General features: G+C 41.0%; 1 protein-coding gene across 2 annotated transcripts; it reads left to right on the plus strand.

The window, feature by feature from the left end:
• Positions 1-1,702: 1,702 nt before the first annotated feature.
• Positions 1,703-22,747, plus strand: LOC310877077 (sterile alpha motif domain-containing protein 12-like). Of its 2 annotated transcripts, none has more exons than XM_083790760.1 (4): positions 1,703-1,735; positions 7,346-7,488; positions 8,956-9,093; positions 22,635-22,747. In XM_083790760.1, exons 2-4 carry the CDS (start codon positions 7,374-7,376, stop codon positions 22,649-22,651), a joined length of 270 nt encoding a protein of 89 aa, XP_083646886.1. In that variant the 5' UTR covers positions 1,703-1,735; positions 7,346-7,373; the 3' UTR covers positions 22,652-22,747. The 2 variants fall into 2 exon arrangements, with proteins under 2 accessions (XP_083646886.1, XP_083646887.1); XM_083790761.1 differs by lacking the exon at positions 1,703-1,735 and adding an exon at positions 7,258-7,273 and having other exon boundaries at positions 7,368-7,488.
• Positions 22,748-23,514: the final 767 nt, after the last annotated feature.

The raw sequence follows: 23,514 nt of genomic DNA on the forward strand, positions 1-23,514 counted from the left end.
TAACATAAATTAGGAACAGTAAAGGCCCTAGTATGCTTCCTTGTGGGACACCACAGCTCACTGGGAGGGGAGGGGACAGTGTTCCGTTCACCTCCACCATCTGTTCTCTCCCCTCCAGGTAGGATTGCATCCAGCTCACTGATGTGCTATCAAAACCAATAGCTTTAAGCTTGTTAACCAGTATGGAGTGGTTCACGGTGTCAAAAGCCTTTTGGAGGTCCAGCATGACCATGCCGCAGTATTTTCCAGCATCCACCTCGTGTTTGATGTGATCGCTCAAATAGAGGAGGCATGTGTCAGTGGAGTGGGATGTTCTGAAGCCAGATTGGAACTCGTACAGCAATTTATTAGTGGCAAGATACTTTTCAACCTGTTCATAGACTATTTTTTCCATCACTTTCGAGATGGAGCTTAGAATAGAAATAGGGCGGTAGTTGCCGGGTTCTAATTTACTCCCTTTTTTGTACAAGGGGGTTACTTTGGCCAGTTTAAAATCTTGGGGGACCTGTCCCTGTTTGATGGAGAGGTTAACTATGTGGGTGATGACTGGAGCTATGGAAAAGGCTGAGTCTCTGAGAAATTTGGAGGGAATATTGTCATGGCCAGTGGCCTTGTGGGGTTGGAGGGCACTCAGTTTTTTAAGTACCTCCTCGGTTGTTACCATTGCCATTTTAAAATCATCTTTACAAACACCAAGGTTTTTGTAGAAGGCTTTGATGTGCTCTACACCAAAACGCCCAGAGTGGGAGGGCAGTTTGCTAACCAGCTTTGTTGCAATGTTTGTAAAGAAGATGTTCAAGTGGTTGGCTACATCGAGTTTGTCAGTGATGAGGGTGTTATTCGATTTGATGTTTATGTTAGTAAACCTGGTTTTTAGTTTCCGACCACAGCCTAGTTGGTTGTTTAGTAACTTCCATAGCTCCCGAGGATTGTTTTTGATTTCCTCGGCTTTATCATTGATAAAGTTACATTTGGCTGATTTGGTCATGGCAATTACACCGTTTCTTAGCTTGTTACACTGGGCTTTTAGGTTGTGCAGTTTGGTTTGGAGATCACTGTCGAAGCGAATTCATGTCCTTATATTGACAAACAATTCATGTCCTTGTTGACAAACAATTCATGTTGACAAAACTATTCAAGAGACTTTGACTAAAACTAAAATAGAAATCTGCTGCCAAAAACAACACTGTTCCAAAATATGTTTTTTTGCGACGATTTGACGATCCAGTTGCGGTCTGTATTGTATATTACATCATGCCATACCGACATGTGATACCTATAGAATCCCGTGACCGTAGGAGAAAAAAATATATATAATAATTTAATATAAATGAACACAATTATTCGAGATTATCTTCTTCTTATTATTCTATCTATCAGCCAAAGGCATACATGTCTGACCACCCATGGCTGCATTATTAATACATTTATTAAAACAAGCGAAGCCACATTTTTTTTGATGAATTGAACAAGGTGGACCCTGTTGTAAACAAGTGTAATGCTTAATTGGGGTCGTCCACTCACAGTTAACAGTCTTTGTATTGAGTTTGTGCTTGAAATGTACTGTAATTCTGTAAAAAACAGTTAATACATAATTTCAATCAATCAAAAAAAAAAACGTCTCAACAGTGCATTGGTGGCGACACAGATTTCGATAGGTTGCTGATTTCGGTGAAACGTAGGTTGGTCGTTGCGCATCCGTGTGTGAGGCGGAGTCAAGAGAAGGGCTGGGCAGGTAAGACTGTTGCTTCAATAATACGTTGACTTATTGTCTTATAAAAAAACATAGTTATAATAATACTTCTTTTGGTTGCATCATGTTACTGTTCGGTATATAGAAACATTGGTTCATAGTTCGTCATGGTTCGATTACGGTTATAGGATCCATATTCCTGATCCATGATCCAGGAAACTTTGTGCAGAGACCAGATGTTTGCTTTGTTGTTTCATATAGATTTTAATTTTGATAACATGATCGGAGATATTTAAAGCATCCGCGCAGTTCCGACCGAATGCGAACAAAGGAAATAAAGTCCATATGGTACCGAAGCTATAATGTAGAGAATAGTATAGATTAGAAGATCCGTGTTTACGTTAAATCATTTAATACAATGCATAAAGTTGCTTCACCATGTGATGCTGTGATGTGCCACAAGGTGGGAGCATTGCATCACTGGATTAGTGCATACTATAGGCAACATATATAATAAATACATCGCCGTCTATAATAATGCGTTTGATAGACCGTGTGGATTTCATCTCACCAGGGGTCCTTGAGGGGGTTCCAGGGGGTCCCCAGATAAATGATCAGTTTGGAACCAAATGGACCCTTTATATGGGTCTGTCTGTAACCCTGAGAGTGTAGGCATATACAAATGGATTCCATTTGTACACTCTCAGTTAAATTAACATTAATTGTACAATATAAATTGTTTTATTTTTATTTTTATTGATTGATTGATTCCCCGCGGTCAGCACCTCTTCACTACTGGTGTGCGCTCCAACCTCCTTGTTTGATTGATTGATTGATTGATTGATTGAAATATTTATTAACAGTTTTTACAGAATTACAGTACATTTCAAGCACAAACTCAATACAAAGACTGTTAACTGTGAGTGGACGACCCAATTAAGCATTACACTTGTTTACAACAGGGTCCACCTTGTTCAATTCATCAAAAACGGGGTCCCAGAGATAGAAATGCCATTACATGGGGGTCTGTAGCCTAAACTGGGGGTCCTTGGAATTAAACGGGTTGAGAATCACTGTCTGCTAGAGCCGTGGAAATCTTCTCTTAAGGGGGTCCCTGGGGGTCTTCTCTTATGGGGGGTCCCTGGCATATCTTCTCTTATGGGGGGTCCCTGGGGGTCTTCTCTTATGGGGGGTCCCTGGGGGTCTTCTCTTATGGGGGGTCCCTGGGGGTCTTCTCTTATGGGGGGTCCCTGGGGGTCTTCTCTTATGGGGGGTCCCTGGGGGTCTTCTCTTATGGGGGTCCCTGGGGGTCTTCTCTTATGGGGGGTCCCTGGGGGTCTTCTCTTATGGGGGGTCCCTGGGGGTCTTCTTATGGGGGGTCCCTGGGCGTCTTCTCTTATGGGGGGTCCCTGGGGGTCTTCTCTTATGGGGGTCCCTGGGGGTCTTCTCTTATGGGGGTCCCTGGGGGTCTTCTCTTATGGGGGGTCCCTGGGGGTCTTCTCTTATGGGGGTCCCTGGGGGTCTTCTCTTATGGGGGGTCCCTGGGGGTCTTCTCTTATGGGGGGTCCCTGGGGGTCTTCTCTTATGGGGGTCCCTGGGGGTCTTCTCTTATGGGGGGTCCCTGGCATATCTTCTCTTATGGGGGGTCCCTGTCATATCTTCTCTTATGGGGGTCCCTGGGGGTCTTCTCTTATGGGGGGTCCCTGGGGGTCTTCTCTTATGGGGGGTCCCTGGCATAATATCATTGTTTACATTTTAACCCCCCGCGTCAAAAACGGCTAAAATTCCTAAAACGAAATTAAAGCAGCAAATGAAAACATAAATAAATAATAATAACAACTCATCTTTTACTTTCTCTAATAACAACCTGAAACATGAACATTTGGTTGAAAAAAACGAAAGTTGTCCTTTTTTTTAATGAGATGTCACAAAGTCACTCACACTGACGCCTTTATAGTGTAATGGGGGGAAAACAGAGATGGCATAATTATAAACATGGAGAAATATCACTTATCACTGTATTTTACACTTTGGTTGCATGCTGAAAACAGCAGATCTACAATCTCACAACGCGTCGCAGCGACGCGTTGTGAGATTGTAGATCTGCTGTTTTCAGCATGCAACCCAGCATAAAACTGGATCTCTTGTCCACTAGTCCCTTCCTAACATTTTAGTCTAGTTTTTATTTGTTGACGAAATTGTCAGTATATTTAGTCATCATAGATTCATTTTTATTTAGTTTTAGTCAGTGAAAAAAGGTAGTCAGGTAAAAAAGATATGCCAGGGAACCCCTTTTGGTGTTTTAAGCATTATGTTATACTTTAGCTATTGAAAAATAGCAGATCTAGGTCTGCTATTTTTTTAAAATTCGGGGAAATGGGGCGTACATCTTTGAATATATATTCTTTCAGAGCGAACGTTTTTAACTCATATCTTTGTTTCTGGGGGGGGGGGGGGGGTCCCTGGAACAACATATTTTCAGATGGGGGTCGGCAGCCAATTACATATATTTTTGGGGGTCCTTGACGTGAAAATGTTTGAGAACCACTGACACACAGAAACACTGAAACATAGGCTTTTAGCAGAAAACTGTCAGGATTTAGAAGACATTTAGCAGAATCGTCGTCATGTCTAAGTGGGTTATTTTTTTTTATCTTGTAAGGCTTTTTGGAATCGCTCCCTATGTGTAAAAGGTCTCCACCCCCCCCCCCCCCCCACTGGGACCATGGTACATTAAGCCTCATCCAATCACAAACCTCCTTTTATAATTACAACAGGAAATTAAATTCCTATATTTTACAACCCGCTAACAAGACTCTGACCCCAGTGAAAAGGTCACGTAATATATACAGTTTACCAGTTCTTTCTGCCCTAACCCATTCTGACCTGAGATCAGATTCTAAAAATGTCTTCTATACATCCTGACAGTTTTCCATTCTGACCTGAGATCAGATTCTAAAAAATGTCTTCTACATCCTGACAGTTTTCTGAAAAAGCCATGTTTCTATGTCAGTCGTTCTTCGATTTTTCAAAAATAGCAGACCTACAACCTCATAGCGCGCCACTCGGTGGCGCGCTATGAGCTTGTAGATCTGCTATTTTTCAATAGCTAAAGCATAACATGATGCACCAAAAGGGGTTCCCGTTCAGAATGGGCTAAAGCTAAACCCAAGGAGATGATAGTGTGTACATGTCTGGGAGGGAAGCCAAGCCAACCCCCGGCTTAAGGTTTAACCCATTCTGACCTGAGATCAGATTCATACGAGGTTTCCACTGGACACACACTGGTCTGATTAACCCATTCTGACCTGAGATCAGATTTTAAAAAATGTCAGTCGTTCTTCGATTTTTCAAAAAATAGCAGACCTACAAGCTCGTATCGCGCCACTCGGTGGCGCGATATGAGCTTGTAGATCTGCTATTTTTAAATAGCTAAAGCATAACGTGATGCTGACACCAAAATGGGTGCCCGTTCAGAATGGGTTAAGAATAAAAAGTATTATTATAGGCTGGAAAAGTGGAAAAGTACTTAAATGTTTTACTTAGGGTAAAAAATATAAATACTGCCATGTAGATGTATACTCCGTTACAGGTAGAAGTCCCGTTTTCAAAAATGTACTCAAGTAAAAGTACTTCCATGAGTGTGCACAAAAACCTTCTGAAAATAGCCGATCTATGTGACGCATTGTGAAGCTTGTAGATCGGGCTATTTTCAAAAGGACGAAATGTATATATTGGGTTGAAGTGGTTGTATGTTTTCTGATCAAAATTTTAATCCCCCAAAACTATTAGTAACTAAAAGTTTTCAAATAGTAAAAAAATACAAACTAGAAAAAGTGCCCTTCTGGGCACAGGTCTCCACCAGGATAGGAATGTAGGACATTGCAGCTTGCCTTCATCTGGTGGTTGGGATAAAAGGGCAACAAAAGTAAACTAGTGGCATTTCTTCCTCAGCCTAGTGGGAATATGCGTGCACAGTTTCATCGCAATGGGACGCTGCGTTGAGGAGTTGTGGCGATTTGTACAAAGCGGGCTACTCCTGAAAACTGTAGGAGCCAATCGTGGCCAATCAGGATGGAATATGAGAAATCAAACAAACCTGTCTTGATCACATGACTATGGAGATCATGAGATCTATGAGCTTGTAGATCTGCTATTTTTTAATAGCTAAAACATAACATAATGAAACACCAAAAGGGGTTTTTCGCCACAAAATGAGTCTTAAGTACCAGGTCTTATTCCCTATAACTTGAGTAAACTAAAGACCTGGAGGCGTGGTCAATGCTCTTTGGCCACTCAGAATAGCCAAATGGCATTGATTGATCACGCCTCCAGGTCTTTAGATTACTCAAGTTAGGGAATAAGACCTAGCACTTAAGACACGCAAAATACAGCCCTAAATGTCATAAGATTTTAGTCGACTAAATCTACAGTTGATTTAGTCGACTAAAATGTATTTTGGCGGGTCTTGATGCCGTCCTATTGAGTGTGTTTAAATAGCTGATCTACAAGCTTGTAGATCAGCTATTTTCAGCATGCAACCAAAGTGAAAAAATGACTTAAACTGGATCTCTTGTCCACTAGTCCCTTCCTAACATTTTAGTCTAGTTTTTATTTGTTGACGAAATTGTCAGTATATTTAGTCTTAGTTTTAGTCACCGTAGCTAAGTTTTCATTTAGTTTCCATTTAGTTTTCTTCAGTGGAAAAAGGTAGTCGACGCATATCTTTCGTCTTGGTTTTAGTCGACGAAAACAACTCTCACAAAACTCACAGTAGGTCTCCTTTCTCCTCTCCCCTCTAGGCCGTAAGACGTGACACCCTGTCTCCTTTCTCCTCTCCCCTCTAGGCAGTAGGACTCCCATCCTGTCTCCTTTCTCCTCGCCCCCTCTAGGCAGTAGGACTCCCATCCTGTCTCCTTTCTCCTCTCCCCTCTAGGCAGTAGGACTCCCATCCTGTCTCCTTTCTCCTCGCCCCCTCTAGGCAGTAGGACTCCCATCCTGTCTCCTTTCTCCTCTCCCCTCTAGGCAGTAGGACGTGACACCCTGTCTCCTTTCTCCTCGCCCCCTCTAGGCAGTAGGACGTGACACCCTGTCTCCTTTCTCCTCGCCCCCTCTAGGCAGTAGGACTCCCATCCTGTCTCCTTTCTCCTCGCCCCCTCTAGGCCGTAAGACGTGACACCCTGTCTCCTTTCTCCTCGCCCCCTCTAGGCAGTAGGACTCCCATCCTGTCTCCTTTCTCCTCGCCCCCTCTAGGCAGTAGGACTCCCATCCTGTCTCCTTTCTCCTCGCCCCCTCTAGGCAGTAGGACGTGACACCCTGTCTCCTTTCTCCTCGCCCCCTCTAGGCAGTAGGACTCCCATCCTGTCTCCTTTCTCCTCGCCCCCTCTAGGCAGTAGGACTCCCATCCTGTCTCCTTTCTCCTCGCCCCTCTAGGCAGTAGGACTCCCATCCTGTCTCCTTTCCCCTCTAGGCAGTAGGACTCCCATCCTGTCTCCTTTCTCCTCTCCCCCTCTAGGCAGTAGGACTCCCATCCTGTCTCCTTTCTCCTCGCCCCCTCTAGGCAGTAGGACGTGACACCCTGTCTCCTTTCTCCTCGCCCCCTCTAGGCAGTAGGACGTGACACCCTGTCTCCTTTCTCCTCGCCCCCTCTAGGCAGTAGGACTTCCCATCAGAGGGTGACATGGTGCTGTCGAAGCGCGCGTCGCTCTGGTCCGTCCAGGAGGTGTGCGACTGGATAGAGGAGACATACCCACTGAGCACGCTCCACATGGCCGTCATCAAACACTCTATTTCAGGTAATAATAATAATAATAATAATAATAATAAAACTTTATTTGTATAGCACCTTTCATGACATGAAATGCAGCTCAAAGTGCTTTACAGAACAATGGAGAATAAAAGAAAAGCAAGGCAACGACATTAAAAAACAAGCAGTAATGCAATACAGTGAGGACATGAATAACAAAAAATAAAAAATAAATTATCAATTAAAAGCAATGTTGTAGAAGTGGGTCTTGAGCTGAGCTTTAAAAATGTCTACAGAGGCTGCCTGACGAAGGTACAGTGGGAGCTTGTTCCATGCCGACGGCCCGTAGAAGCAAAAAGCTGCTTCCCCGTATTTTTTAGTTGCCATTTTTTAGGCAAAGCGAGCAGGCCAGCAGTGGAAGACCTTAGGGGGCGGTTTGGGACATATTTAGGCAGGCAGTCATGTAGGTAGGAAGGTGCGAGACCATTGAGAGCTTTATAGACAAGTAAAATAATTTTAAAATCAATCCTAAAAACAACCGGAAGCCAGTGCAGTGATGCCAAAACTGGAGTAATATGTTCTCTCATCTTAGTTCTAGTTAAAACTCTGCACACTCCACATGGCCGTCACCAAACACTCCATATCAGGTAGGAGACACACTCGACATGGCCGAACGGTTTGCGGAGCGGTCTTGATATCGTGAAGGTCGCTAGTTCGTATCCCCGGACCGGCACGTTAAAATTACCACCGCTGAAGTGCCCTTGAGCAAGGCATTGAACCCCTACCATGAAATGTTCTATGAGCAGGGCCTGGCTGTAAACAAGTTCTTGAGCTTAGTCCAGTTACCCTGGGTAAACATAGTACCTTTCCTTTCCTTAGTCCAGTTACCCTGGGTAAACATAGTACCTTTCCTTTCCTTAGTCCAGTTACCCTGGGTAAACATAGTACCTTTCCTTTCCTTAGTCCAGTTACCCTGGGTAAACATAGTACCTTTCCTTTCCTTAGTCCAGTTACCCTGGGTAAACATAGTACCTTTCCTTTCCTTAGTCCAGTTACCCTGGGTAAACATAGTACCTTTCCTTTCCTTAGTCCAGTTACCCTGGGTAAACATAGTACCTTTCCTTTCCTTAGTCCAGTTACCCTGCAGGGTAAACATAGTACCTTTCCTTTCCTTAGTCCAGTTACCCTGGGTAAACATAGTACCTTTCCTTTCCTTAGTCCAGTTACCCTGGGTAAACATAGTACCTTTCCTTTCCTTAGTCCAGTTACCCTGCAGGGTAAACATAGTACCTTTCCTTTCCTTAGTCCAGTTACCCTGGGTAAACATAGTACCTTTCCTTTCCTTAGTCCAGTTACCCTGGGTAAACATAGTACCTTTCCTTTCCTTAGTCCAGTTACCCTGGGTAAACATAGTACCTTTCCTTTCCTTAGTCCAGTTACCCTGGGTAAACATAGTACCTTTCCTTTCCTTAGTCCAGTTACCCTGCAGGGTAAACATAGTACCTTTCCTTTCCAGGCCGGGCGTTGCTGAGGTTGAAGGAACACCATCTGCAGCGTCTGGGGGTGGAGGCCGACGGGCAGGTCGACATCCTCCAAGATGTCCTCCTTCTGAGGGTCAGGGAGGAGCTGGAGAACCTCAACGACATCTACGCTGGTAAGAACATGATCATTGATTAGACCTCTACGCTGGTAAGGACATGATCATTGATTAGACATCTACGCTGGTAAGGACATGATCATTGATTAGACATCTACGCTGGTAAGGACATGATCATTGATTAGACATCTACGCTGGTAAGGACACGATCATTGATTAGACCTCTACGCTGGTAAGAACATGATCATTGATTAGACCTCTACGCTGGTAAGGACACGATCATTGATTAGACCTCTACGCTGGTAAGGACATGATCATTGATTAGACCTCTACGCTGGTAAGGACACGATCATTGATTAGACCTCTACGCTGGTAAGAACATGAGGATCATTGATTAGACATCTACGCTGGTAAGAACATGATCATTGATTAGACCTCTACGCTGGTAAGAACATGATCATTGATTATTCATCTACGCTGGTAAGGACATGATCATTGATTAGACATCTACGCTGGTAAGGACATGATCATTGATTAGACATCTACGCTGGTAAGGACATGATCATTGATTAGACATCTACGCTGGTAAGGACATGATCATTGATTAGACATCTACGCTGGTAAGGACATGATCATTGATTAGACCTCTACGCTGGTAAGAACATGATCATTGATTAGACATCTACGCTGGTAAGGACACGATCATTGATTAGACCTCTACGCTGGTAAGAACATGATCATTGATTAGACCTCTACGCTGGTAAGAACATGATCATTGATTAGACATCTACGTTGGTAAGAACATGATCATTGATTAGACATCTACGCTGGTAAGAACATGATCATTGATTAGACCTCTACGCTGGTAAGGACATGATCATTGATTATTCATCTACGCTGGTAAGGACATGATCATTGATTAGACATCTACGCTGGTAAGGACACGATCATTGATTAGACATCTACGCTGGTAAGGACATGATCATTGATTAGACATCTACGCTGGTAAGAACATGATCATTGATTATTCATCTACGCTGGTAAGGACATGATCATTGATTAGACATCTACGCTGGTAAGGACACGATCATTGATTAGACATCTACGCTGGTAAGAACATGATCATTGATTAGACCTCTACGCTGGTAAGAACATGATCATTGATTATTCATCTACGCTGGTAAGGACATGATCATTGATTAGACCTCTACGCTGGTAAGAACATGATCATTGATTAGACCTCTACGCTGGTAAGAACATGATCATTGATTAGACATCTACGCTGGTAAGGACATGATCATTGATTAGACATCTACGCTGGTAAGAACATGATCATTGATTAGACATCTACGCTGGTAAGAACATGATCATTGATTAGACATCTACGCTGGTAAGAACATGATCATTGATTATTCATCTACGCTGGTAAGGACATGATCATTGATTAGACATCTACGCTGGTAAGAACATGATCATTGATTATTCATCTACGCTGGTAAGGACATGATCATTGATTAGACATCTACGCTGGTAAGGACATGATCATTGATTAGATATCTACGCTGGTAAGGACATGATCATTGATTATTCATCTACGCTGGTAAGGACATGATCATTGATTAGACATCTACGCTGGTAAGGACATGATCATTGATTAGACCTCTACGCTGGTAAGGACACGATCATTGATTAGACCTCTACGCTGGTAAGAACATGATCATTGATTATTCATCTACGCTGGTAAGGACATGATCATTGATTAGACCTCTACGCTGGTAAGGACATGATCATTGATTAGACCTCTACGCTGGTAAGAACATGATCATTGATTAGACCTCTACGCTGGTAAGAACATGATCATTGATTAGACATCTACGCTGGTAAGGACATGATCATTGATTAGACCTCTACGCTGGTAAGAACATGATCATTGATTAGACATCTACGCTGGTAAGAACATGATCATTGATTAGACATCTACGCTGGTAAGAACATGATCATTGATTAGATATCTACGCTGGTAAGGACATGATCATTGATTAGACCTCTACGCTGGTAAGGACATGATCATTGATTAGACATCTACGCTGGTAAGAACATGATCATTGATTAGACATCTACGCTGGTAAGGACATGATCATTGATTAGACATCTACGCTGGTAAGAACATGATCATTGATTAGACATCTACGCTGGTAAGGACATGATCATTGATTAGACATCTACGCTGGTAAGGACATGATCATTGATTAGACATCTACGCTGGTAAGAACATGATCATTGATTAGACATCTACGCTGGTAAGAACATGATCATTGATTAGACATCTACGCTGGTAAGGACATGATCATTGATTAGACCTCTACGCTGGTAAGAACATGATCATTGATTAGATATCTACGCTGGTAAGAACATGATGATCATTGATTAGATATCTACGCTGGTAAGGACATGATCATTGATTAGACATCTACGCTGGTAAGGACATGATCATTGATTAGACCTCTACGCTGGTAAGGACATGATCATTGATTAGACCTCTACGCTGGTAAGAACATGATCATTGATTAGACCTCTACGCTGGTAAGAACATGATCATTGATTAGATATCTACGCTGGTAAGGACATGATCATTGATTAGACATCTACACTGGTAAGGACATGATCATTGATTAGATATCTACACTGGTAAGAACATGATCATTGATTAGACATCTACGCTGGTAAGAACATGATCATTGATTAGACCTCTACGCTGGTAAGAACATGATCATTGATTAGATATCTACGCTGGTAAGGACATGATCATTGATTAGACATCTACACTGGTAAGAACATGATCATTGATTAGATATCTACGCTGGTAAGAACATGATCATTGATTAGACATCTACACTGGTAAGGACATGATCATTGATTAGACCTCTACGCTGGTAAGGACATGATCATTGATTAGACATCTACGCTGGTAAGGACATGATCATTGATTAGACATCTACGCTGGTAAGGACATGATCATTGATTAGACATCTACGCTGGTAAGGACATGATCATTGATTAGACCTCTACGCTGGTAAGAACATGATCATTGATTAGACATCTACGCTGGTAAGGACATGATCATTGATTAGACATCTACGCTGGTAAGGACATGATCATTGATTAGACATCTACGCTGGTATGAACATGATCATTGATTAGACCTCTACGCTGGTAAGGACATGATCATTGATTAGACATCTACGCTGGTAAGGACATGATCATTGATTAGACATCTACGCTGGTAAGGACATGATCATTGATTAGACATCTACGCTGGTAAGGACATGATCATTGATTAGACCTCTACGCTGGTAAGAACATGATCATTGATTAGATATCTACGCTGGTAAGAACATGATCATTGATTAGACATCTACGCTGGTAAGGACATGATCATTGATTAGACCTCTACGCTGGTAAGGACATGATCATTGATTAGACATCTACGCTGGTAAGAACATGATCATTGATTAGACATCTACGCTGGTAAGAACATGATCATTGATTAGACCTCTACGCTGGTAAGGACATGATCATTGATTAGACATCTACGCTGGTAAGGACATGATCATTGATTAGATATCTACGCTGGTAAGAACATGATCATTGATTAGACATCTACGCTGGTAAGAACATGATCATTGATTAGACATCTACGCTGGTAAGAACATGATCATTGATTAGACATCTACGCTGGTAAGAACATGATCATTGATTAGACATCTACGCTGGTAAGAACATGATGATTGATTAGACATCTACGCTGGTAAGGACATGATCATTGATTAGACATCTACGCTGGTAAGGACATGATCATTGATTAGACATCTACGCTGGTAAGAACATGATCATTGATTAGACATCTACGCTGGTAAGGACATGATCATTGATTAGACATCTACGCTGGTAAGAACATGATCATTGATTAGACCTCTACGCTGGTAAGGACATGATCATTGATTAGACATCTACGCTGGTAAGGACATGATCATTGATTAGACATCTACGCTGGTAAGGACATGATCATTGATTAGACATCTACGCTGGTAAGGACATGATCATTGATTAGACATCTACGCTGGTAAGAACATGATCATTGATTAGACCTCTACGCTGGTAAGAACATGAGGATCATTGATTAGACATCTACGCTGGTAAGGACATGATCATTGATTATAGACATCTACGCTGGTAAGGACATGATCATTGATTAGACCTCTACGCTGGTAAGGACATGATCATTGATTAGACCTCTATGCTGGTAAGAACATGATCATTGATTAGACCTCTACGCTGGTAAGAACATGAGGATCATTGATTAGACCTCTACGCTGGTAAGGACATGATCATTGATTAGACATCTACGCTGGTAAGAACATGATCATTGATTAGACATCTACGCTGGTAAGAACATGATCATTGATTAGACCTCTACGCTGGTAAGGACATGATCATTGATTAGACATCTACGCTGGTAAGGACATGATCATTGATTAGACCTCTACGCTGGTAAGAACATGATCATTGATTAGACATCTACGCTGGTAAGGACATGATCATTGATTAGACATCTACGCTGGTAAGGACATGATCATTGATTAGACCTCTACGCTGGTAAGAACATGATCATTGATTAGACCTCTACGCTGGTAAGAACATGATCATTGATTAGACATCTACGCTGGTAAGAACATGATCATTGATTAGACATCTACGCTGGTAAGAACATGATCATTGATTATTCATCTACGCTGGTAAGGACATGATCATTGATTAGACATCTACGCTGGTAAGGACATGATCATTGATTAGACATCTACGCTGGTAAGAACATGATCATTGATTAGACATCTACGCTGGTAAGAACATGATCATTGATTAGACATCTACGCTGGTAAGAACATGATCATTGATTAGACATCTACGCTGGTAAGGACATGATCATTGATTAGACATCTACGCTGGTAAGAACATGATCATTGATTAGATATCTACGCTGGTAAGGACATGATCATTGATTAGACATCTACGCTGGTAAGGACATGATCATTGATTAGACATCTACGCTGGTAAGAACATGATGATCATTGATTAGACATCTACGCTGGTAAGAACATGATCATTGATTAGACCTCTACGCTGGTAAGGACATGATCATTGATTAGACCTCTACGCTGGTAAGAACATGATCATTGATTAGACATCTACGCTGGTAAGAACATGATCATTGATTAGACATCTACGCTGGTAAGAACATGATCATTGATTAGACCTCTACGCTGGTAAGGACATGATGATCATTGATTAGACATCTACGCTGGTAAGAACATGATCATTGATTAGACCTCTACGCTGGTAAGGACATGATCATTGATTAGACCTCTACGCTGGTAAGAACATGATCATTGATTAGACCTCTACGCTGGTAAGAACATGATCATTGATTAGACCTCTACGCTGGTAAGAACATGATCATTGATTAGACATCTACGCTGGTAAGGACATGATCATTGATTAGACCTCTACGCTGGTAAGAACATGATCATTGATTAGACATCTACGCTGGTAAGAACATGATCATTGATTAGACATCTACGCTGGTAAGAACATGATCATTGATTAGACATCTACGCTGGTGAGAACATGATCATTGATTAGACCTCTACGCTGGTAAGAACATGATCATTGATTAGACATCTACGCTGGTAAGAACATGATCATTGATTAGACATCTACGCTGGTAAGAACATGATCATTGATTAGACATCTACGCTGGTAAGGACATGATCATTGATTAGACATCTACGCTGGTAAGGACATGATCATTGATTAGACATCTACGCTGGTAAGAACATGATCATTGATTAGACATCTACGCTGGTAAGGACATGATCATTGATTAGATATCTACGCTGGTAAGATCATGATCATTGATTAGACATCTACGCTGGTAAGAACATGATCATTGATTAGACATCTACGCTGGTAAGAACATGATCATTGATTAGACATCTACGCTGGTAAGATCATGATCATTGATTAGACATCTACGCTGGTAAGGACATGATCATTGATTAGACATCTACGCTGGTAAGAACATGATCATTGATTAGACATCTACGCTGGTAAGGACATGATCATTGATTAGACATCTACTCTGGTAAGGACATGAGGATCATTGATTAGACATCTACGCTGGTAAGATCATGATCATTGATTAGACATCTACGCTGGTAAGGACATGATCATTGATTAGATATCTACGCTGGTAAGAACATGAGGATCATTGATTAGACATCTACGCTGGTAAGATCATGATCATTGATTAGACATCTACGCTGGTAAGGACATGATCATTGATTAGACATCTACGCTGGTAAGGACATGATCATTGATTAGACATCTACGCTGGTAAGAACATGATCATTGATTAGACATCTACGCTGGTAAGGACATGATCATTGATTAGACCTCTACGCTGGTAAGGACATGATCATTGATTAGACCTCTACGCTGGTAAGGACATGATCATTGATTAGACATCTACGCTGGTAAGAACATGATCATTGATTAGACCTCTACGCTGGTAAGAACATGATCATTGATTAGACATCTACGCTGGTAAGGACATGATCATTGATTAGACATCTACGCTGGTAAGAACATGATCATTGATTAGACATCTACGCTGGTAAGAACATGATCATTGATTAGACATCTACGCTGGTAAGGACATGATCATTGATTAGACATCTACGCTGGTAAGGACATGATCATTGATTAGACATCTACGCTGGTAAGAACATGATCATTGATTAGACATCTACGCTGGTAAGGACATGATCATTGATTAGACATCTACGCTGGTAAGGACATGATCATTGATTAGACATCTACGCTGGTAAGAACATGATCATTGATTAGACATCTACGCTGGTAAGGACATGATCATTGATTAGACATCTACGCTGGTAAGGACATGATCATTGATTAGACATCTACGCTGGTAAGAACATGATGATCATTGATTAGACATCTACGCTGGTAAGGACATGATCATTGATTAGACATCTACGCTGGTAAGAACATGATGATCATTGATTAGACCTCTACGCTGGTAAGGACATGATCATTGATTAGACCTCTACGCTGGTAAGGACATGATCATTGATTAGATATCTACGCTGGTAAGGACATGATCATTGATTAGACATCTACGCTGGTAAGGACATGATCATTGATTAGACCTCTACTCTGGTAAGGACATGATCATTGATTAGACATCTACGCTGGTAAGAACATGATCATTTATTAGACATCTACGCTGGTAAGATCATGATCATTGATTAGACCTCTACGCTGGTAAGGACATGATCATTGATTAGACATCTACGCTGGTAAGATCATGATCATTGATTAGACATCTACGCTGGTAAGGACATGATCATTGATTAGACATCTACGCTGGTAAGAACATGATCATTGATTAGACATCTACGCTGGTAAGATCATGATCATTGATTAGACATCTACGCTGGTAAGGACATGATCATTGATTAGACATCTACGCTGGTAAGAACATGATCATTGATTAGACATCTACGCTGGTAAGATCATGATCATTGATTAGACATCTACGCTGGTAAGAACATGATCATTGATTATTCATCTACGCTGGTAAGGACATGATCATTGATTAGACATCTACGCTGGTAAGGACATGATCATTGATTAGACCTCTACGCTGGTAAGATCATGATCATTGATTAGACCTCTACGCTGGTAAGGACATGATCATTGATTAGACATCTACGCTGGTAAGAACATGATCATTGATTAGACATCTACGCTGGTAAGAACATGATCATTGATTAGACATCTACGCTGGTAAGGACATGATCATTGATTAGACATCTACGCTGGTAAGGACATGATCATTGATTAGACATCTACGCTGGTAAGAACATGATGATCATTGATTAGACCTCTACGCTGGTAAGGACATGATCATTGATTAGACCTCTACGCTGGTAAGGACATGATCATTGATTAGACATCTACGCTGGTAAGGACATGATCATTGATTAGACATCTACGCTGGTAAGATCATGATCATTGATTAGACATCTACGCTGGTAAGGACATGATCATTGATTAGACATCTACGCTGGTAAGAACATGATCATTGATTAGACATCTACGCTGGTAAGGACATGATCATTGATTAGACATCTACGCTGGTAAGGACATGATCATTGATTAGACATCTACGCTGGTAAGATCATGATCATTGATTAGACCTCTACGCTGGTAAGGACATGATCATTGATTAGACATCTACGCTGGTAAGAACATGATCATTGATTAGACATCTACGCTGGTAAGAACATGATCATTGATTAGACCTCTACGCTGGTAAGATCATGATCATTGATTAGACATCTACGCTGGTAAGGACATGATCATTGATTAGACCTCTACGCTGGTAAGGACATGATCATTGATTAGACATCTACGCTGGTAAGAACATGATCATTGATTAGACATCTACGCTGGTAAGATCATGATCATTGATTAGACATCTACGCTGGTAAGGACATGATCATTGATTAGACATCTACGCTGGTAAGGACATGATCATTGATTAGACATCTACGCTGGTAAGAACATGATCATTGATTAGACCTCTACGCTGGTAAGAACATGATCATTGATTAGACATCTACGCTGGTAAGATCATGATCATTGATTAGACCTCTACGCTGGTAAGGACACGATCATTGATTAGACATCTACGCTGGTAAGGACATGATCATTGATTAGACATCTACGCTGGTAAGGACATGATCATTGATTAGACATCTACGCTGGTAAGAACATGATCATTGATTAGACATCTACGCTGGTAAGGACATGATCATTGATTAGACATCTACGCTGGTAAGGACATGATCATTGATTAGACATCTACGCTGGTAAGGACATGATCATTGATTAGACATCTACGCTGGTAAGGACATGATCATTGATTAGACCTCTACGCTGGTAAGGACATGATCATTGATTAGACCTCTACGCTGGTAAGGACATGATCATTGATTAGATATCTACACTGGTAAGGACATGATCATTGATTAGACATCTACGCTGGTAAGGACATGATCATTGATTAGACATCTACGCTGGTAAGGACATGATCATTGATTAGACCTCTACGCTGGTAAGGACATGATCATTGATTATTCATCTACTGTATGCTGGTAAGGACACGATCATTGATTAGACATCTACGCTGGTAAGAACATGATCATTGATTAGACCTCTACGCTGGTAAGAACATGATCATTGATTAGACATCTACGCTGGTAAGGACATGATCATTGATTAGACCTCTACGCTGGTAAGAACATGATCATTGATTAGACATCTACGCTGGTAAGGACATGATCATTGATTAGACATCTACGCTGGTAAGAACATGAGGATCATTGATTAGACCTCTACGCTGGTAAGGACATGATCATTGATTAGACATCTACGCTGGTAAGGACATGATCATTGATTAGACATCTACGCTGGTAAGGACATGATCATTGATTAGACATCTACGCTGGTAAGAACATGATCATTGATTAGACATCTACGCTGGTAAGGACATGATCATTGATTAGACATCTACGCTGGTAAGGACATGATCATTGATTAGACATCTACGCTGGTAAGAACATGAGGATCATTGATTAGACATCTACGCTGGTAAGAACATGATCATTGATTAGACATCTACGCTGGTAAGAACATGAGGATCATTGATTAGACATCTACGCTGGTAAGAACATGATCATTGATTAGACATCTACGCTGGTAAGAACATGATCATTGATTAGACATCTACGCTGGTAAGGACATGATCATTGATTAGATATCTATGCTGGTAAGAACATGATCATTGATTAGATATCTACGCTGGTAAGGACATGATCATTGATTAGACATCTACGCTGGTAAGGACATGATCATTGATTAGACATCTACGCTGGTAAGGACATGATCATTGATTATTCATCTACGCTGGTAAGGACATGATCATTGATTAGACATCTACGCTGGTAAGGACATGATCATTGATTAGACCTCTATGCTGGTAAGGACATGATCATTGATTAGACCTCTACGCTGGTAAGAACATGATCATTGATTAGACATCTACGCTGGTAAGGACATGATCATTGATTAGACATCTACGCTGGTAAGGACATGATCATTGATTAGACATCTACGCTGGTAAGGACATGATCATTGATTAGACATCTACGCTGGTAAGGACATGATCATTGATTAGACATCTATGCTGGTAAGGACATGATCATTGATTAGACATCTACGCTGGTAAGGACATGATCATTGATTAGACATCTACGCTGGTAAGGACATGATCATTGATTAGACATCTACGCTGGTAAGGACATGATCATTGATTAGACATCTACGCTGGTAAGAACATGATCATTGATTAGACCTCTACGCTGGTAAGAACATGATGATCATTGATTAGACCTCTACGCTGGTAAGGACATGATCATTGATTAGACATCTACGCTGGTAAGGACACGATCATTGATTAGACATCTACGCTGGTAAGAACATGATCATTGATTAGATATCTACGCTGGTAAGGACATGATCATTGATTAGACCTCTACGCTGGTAAGGACATGATCATTGATTAGACCTCTACGCTGGTAAGGACATGATCATTGATTAGATATCTACGCTGGTAAGGACATGATCATTGATTAGACATCTACGCTGGTAAGAACATGATCATTGATTAGACATCTACGCTGGTAAGAACATGATCATTGATTAGACCTCTACGCTGGTAAGAACATGATGATCATTGATTAGACCTCTATGCTGGTAAGGACATGATCATTGATTAGACATCTACGCTGGTAAGATCATGATCATTGATTAGACATCTACGCTGGTAAGAACATGATCATTGATTAGACATCTACGCTGGTAAGAACATGATGATCATTGATTAGACCTCTATGCTGGTAAGGACATGATCATTGATTAGACCTCTACGCTGGTAAGATCATGATCATTGATTAGACATCTACGCTGGTAAGAACATGATCATTGATTAGACATCTACGCTGGTAAGGACATGATCATTGATTAGACCTCTACGCTGGTAAGAACATGATCATTGATTAGACATCTACGCTGGTAAGGACATGATCATTGATTAGACATCTACGCTGGTAAGAACATGGTCATTGATTAGACCTCTACGCTGGTAAGGACATGATCATTGATTAGACATCTACGCTGGTAAGAACATGATCATTGATTAGACCTCTACGCTGGTAAGGACATGATCATTGATTAGACCTCTACGCTGGTAAGAACATGATCATTGATTAGACATCTACGCTGGTAAGAACATGATCATTGATTAGACCTCTACGCTGGTAAGGACATGATCATTGATTAGACATCTACGCTGGTAAGGACATGATCATTGATTAGACATCTACGCTGGTAAGAACATGGTCATTGATTAGACATCTACGCTGGTAAGAACATGATCATTGATTAGACATCTACGCTGGTAAGGACATGATCATTGATTAGACATCTACGCTGGTAAGAACATGATCATTGATTAGACATCTACGCTGGTAAGGACATGATCATTGATTAGACATCTATGCTGGTGAGAACATGATCATTGATTAGACATCTATGCTGGTAAGAACATGATCATTGATTAGACATCTATGCTGGTAAGAACATGATCATTGATTAGACCTCTACGCTGGTAAGAACATGATCATTGATTAGACATCTACGCTGGTAAGGACATGATCATTGATTAGACATCTACGCTGGTAAGGACATGATCATTGATTAGACATCTACGCTGGTAAGGACATGATCATTGATTAGACATCTACGCTGGTAAGAACATGATCATTGATTAGACATCTACGTTGGTAAGAACATGATCATTGATTAGACCTCTACGTTGGTAAGAACATGATCATTGATTAGACCTCTACGCTGGTAAGAACATGATCATTGATTAGACCTCTACGCTGGTAAGGACATGATCATTGATTAGACATCTACGCTGGTAAGGACATGATCATTGATTAGACATCTACGCTGGTAAGAACATGATCATTGATTAGACATCTATGCTGGTAAGAACATGATCATTGATTAGACATCTATGCTGGTAAGAACATGATCATTGATTAGACCTCTACGCTGGTAAGAACATGATCATTGATTATTCATCTACGCTGGTAAGAACATGATCATTGATTAGACCTCTACGCTGGTAAGGACATGATCATTGATTAGACCTCTACGCTGGTAAGGACATGATCATTGATTAGACATCTACGCTGGTAAGAACATGATCATTGATTAGACATCTATGCTGGTAAGGACATGATCATTGATTAGACATCTACGCTGGTAAGAACATGATCATTGATTAGACCTCTACGCTGGTAAGAACATGATCATTGATTAGACCTCTACGCTGGTAAGGACATGATCATTGATTAGATATCTACGCTGGTAAGAACATGATCATTGATTAGACATCTACGCTGGTAAGAACATGATCATTGATTAGACATCTACGCTGGTAAGGACATGATCATTGATTAGACCTCTACGCTGGTAAGGACATGATCATTGATTAGACCTCTACGCTGGTAAGGACATGATCATTGATTAGACATCTACTCTGGTAAGGACATGATCATTGATTAGACATCTACGCTGGTAAGGACATGATCATTGATTAGACCTCTACGCTGGTAAGGACATGATCATTGATTAGACATCTACGCTGGTAAGAACATGATCATTGATTAGACATCTACGCTGGTAAGAACATGATCATTGATTAGACATCTACGCTGGTAAGATCATGATCATTGATTAGACCTCTACGCTGGTAAGAACATGATCATTGATTAGATATCTACGCTGGTAAGAACATGATCATTGATTAGACATCTACGCTGGTAAGAACATGATCATTGATTAGACCTCTACGCTGGTAAGGACATGATCATTGATTATTCATCTACGCTGGTATGAACATGATCATTGATTAGACATCTACGCTGGTAAGAACATGATCATTGATTAGATATCTACGCTGGTAAGAACATGATCATTGATTAGACATCTACGCTGGTATGAACATGATCATTGATTAGACATCTACGCTGGTAAGAACATGATCATTGATTAGACCTCTACGCTGGTAAGGACATGATCATTGATTAGACCTCTACGCTGGTAAGGACATGATCATTGATTAGACCTCTACGCTGGTAAGAACATGATCATTGATTAGACATCTACGCTGGTAAGGACATGATCATTGATTAGACATCTACGCTGGTAAGAACATGATCATTGATTAGACATCTACGCTGGTAAGAACATGATGTTGTATGTTCTCATCTCCCAGATATATACCGTTTGCCAACTAATGTTGTTCTATTGTCTTTCAGAATGCTTTGCTTCGTGAGAGAAGGTAAAGGCCTTAAAGAAGTCCAACATAATATGACGCCCTTCAGTTTCATCTGTCCGTGTGGAGGAGGGAAGAAATGATGAACATCAGAGAGACTGAAATCCTAACAGTTTTCAGAAAAACCTTTGTTTCTACTGTACGTCAGTTCCTACTGTACGTCAGTTTCTACTGTGTCAGTTGGTGCTCAACCTCTTCATGTCAAGGACCCCCATAATTATCTGTATTTGGCCACCGACCCCCATCTGAAAATATGTTGTTCCAGGGACCCCCCCCCCCCCCCAGAAGTACATTTTTGAGTTAAAAGCGTTCACTCTGAAAGAATATATATTCAAAATGTGAATTTTTGCTTTAACCCATTCTGAACGGGAACCCATTTTGGTGTCAGCATCATGTCGTGCTTTAGCTATTGAAAAATAGCAGATCTACAAGCTCATATCGCGCCACCGAGTGGCGCGATACGAGCTTGTAGGTCTGCTATTTTTTTTTAAATCGAAGAACGACATTTTTAGAATCTGATCTCAGGTCAGAATGGGTTAATCAGACCAGTGTGTGTCCAGTGGAAACCTCGTATGAATCTGATCTCAGGTCAGAATGGGTTAAAACACCAAATGGTGTTGATCCCGCCCAGAATGGGTTAAACAGAGGGGGAGAGTGAGGCTTTTTTTATCAGTCAAAGGACAGCTCAAGAATGTTTTTTTTTTTTCTAGATTTATTTGAAACCATTTTAACCCTGCAGGTGTCACTATTTGGGGGAATGAAATTAGCATATAGCCAATCTACAAGATTGTCCTTTTAAAGTGGTTAATGGAACTATGTTCTAATTTGTGTATCTCTCTCTCTCTGGTATTTCTCTTTGTTTT

The sequence above is a fragment of the Protomyctophum parallelum genome (assembly GCF_964188405.1).
Source record: "Protomyctophum parallelum genome assembly, chromosome: 19".
Lineage (NCBI taxonomy): Eukaryota > Metazoa > Chordata > Actinopteri > Myctophiformes > Myctophidae > Protomyctophum > Protomyctophum parallelum.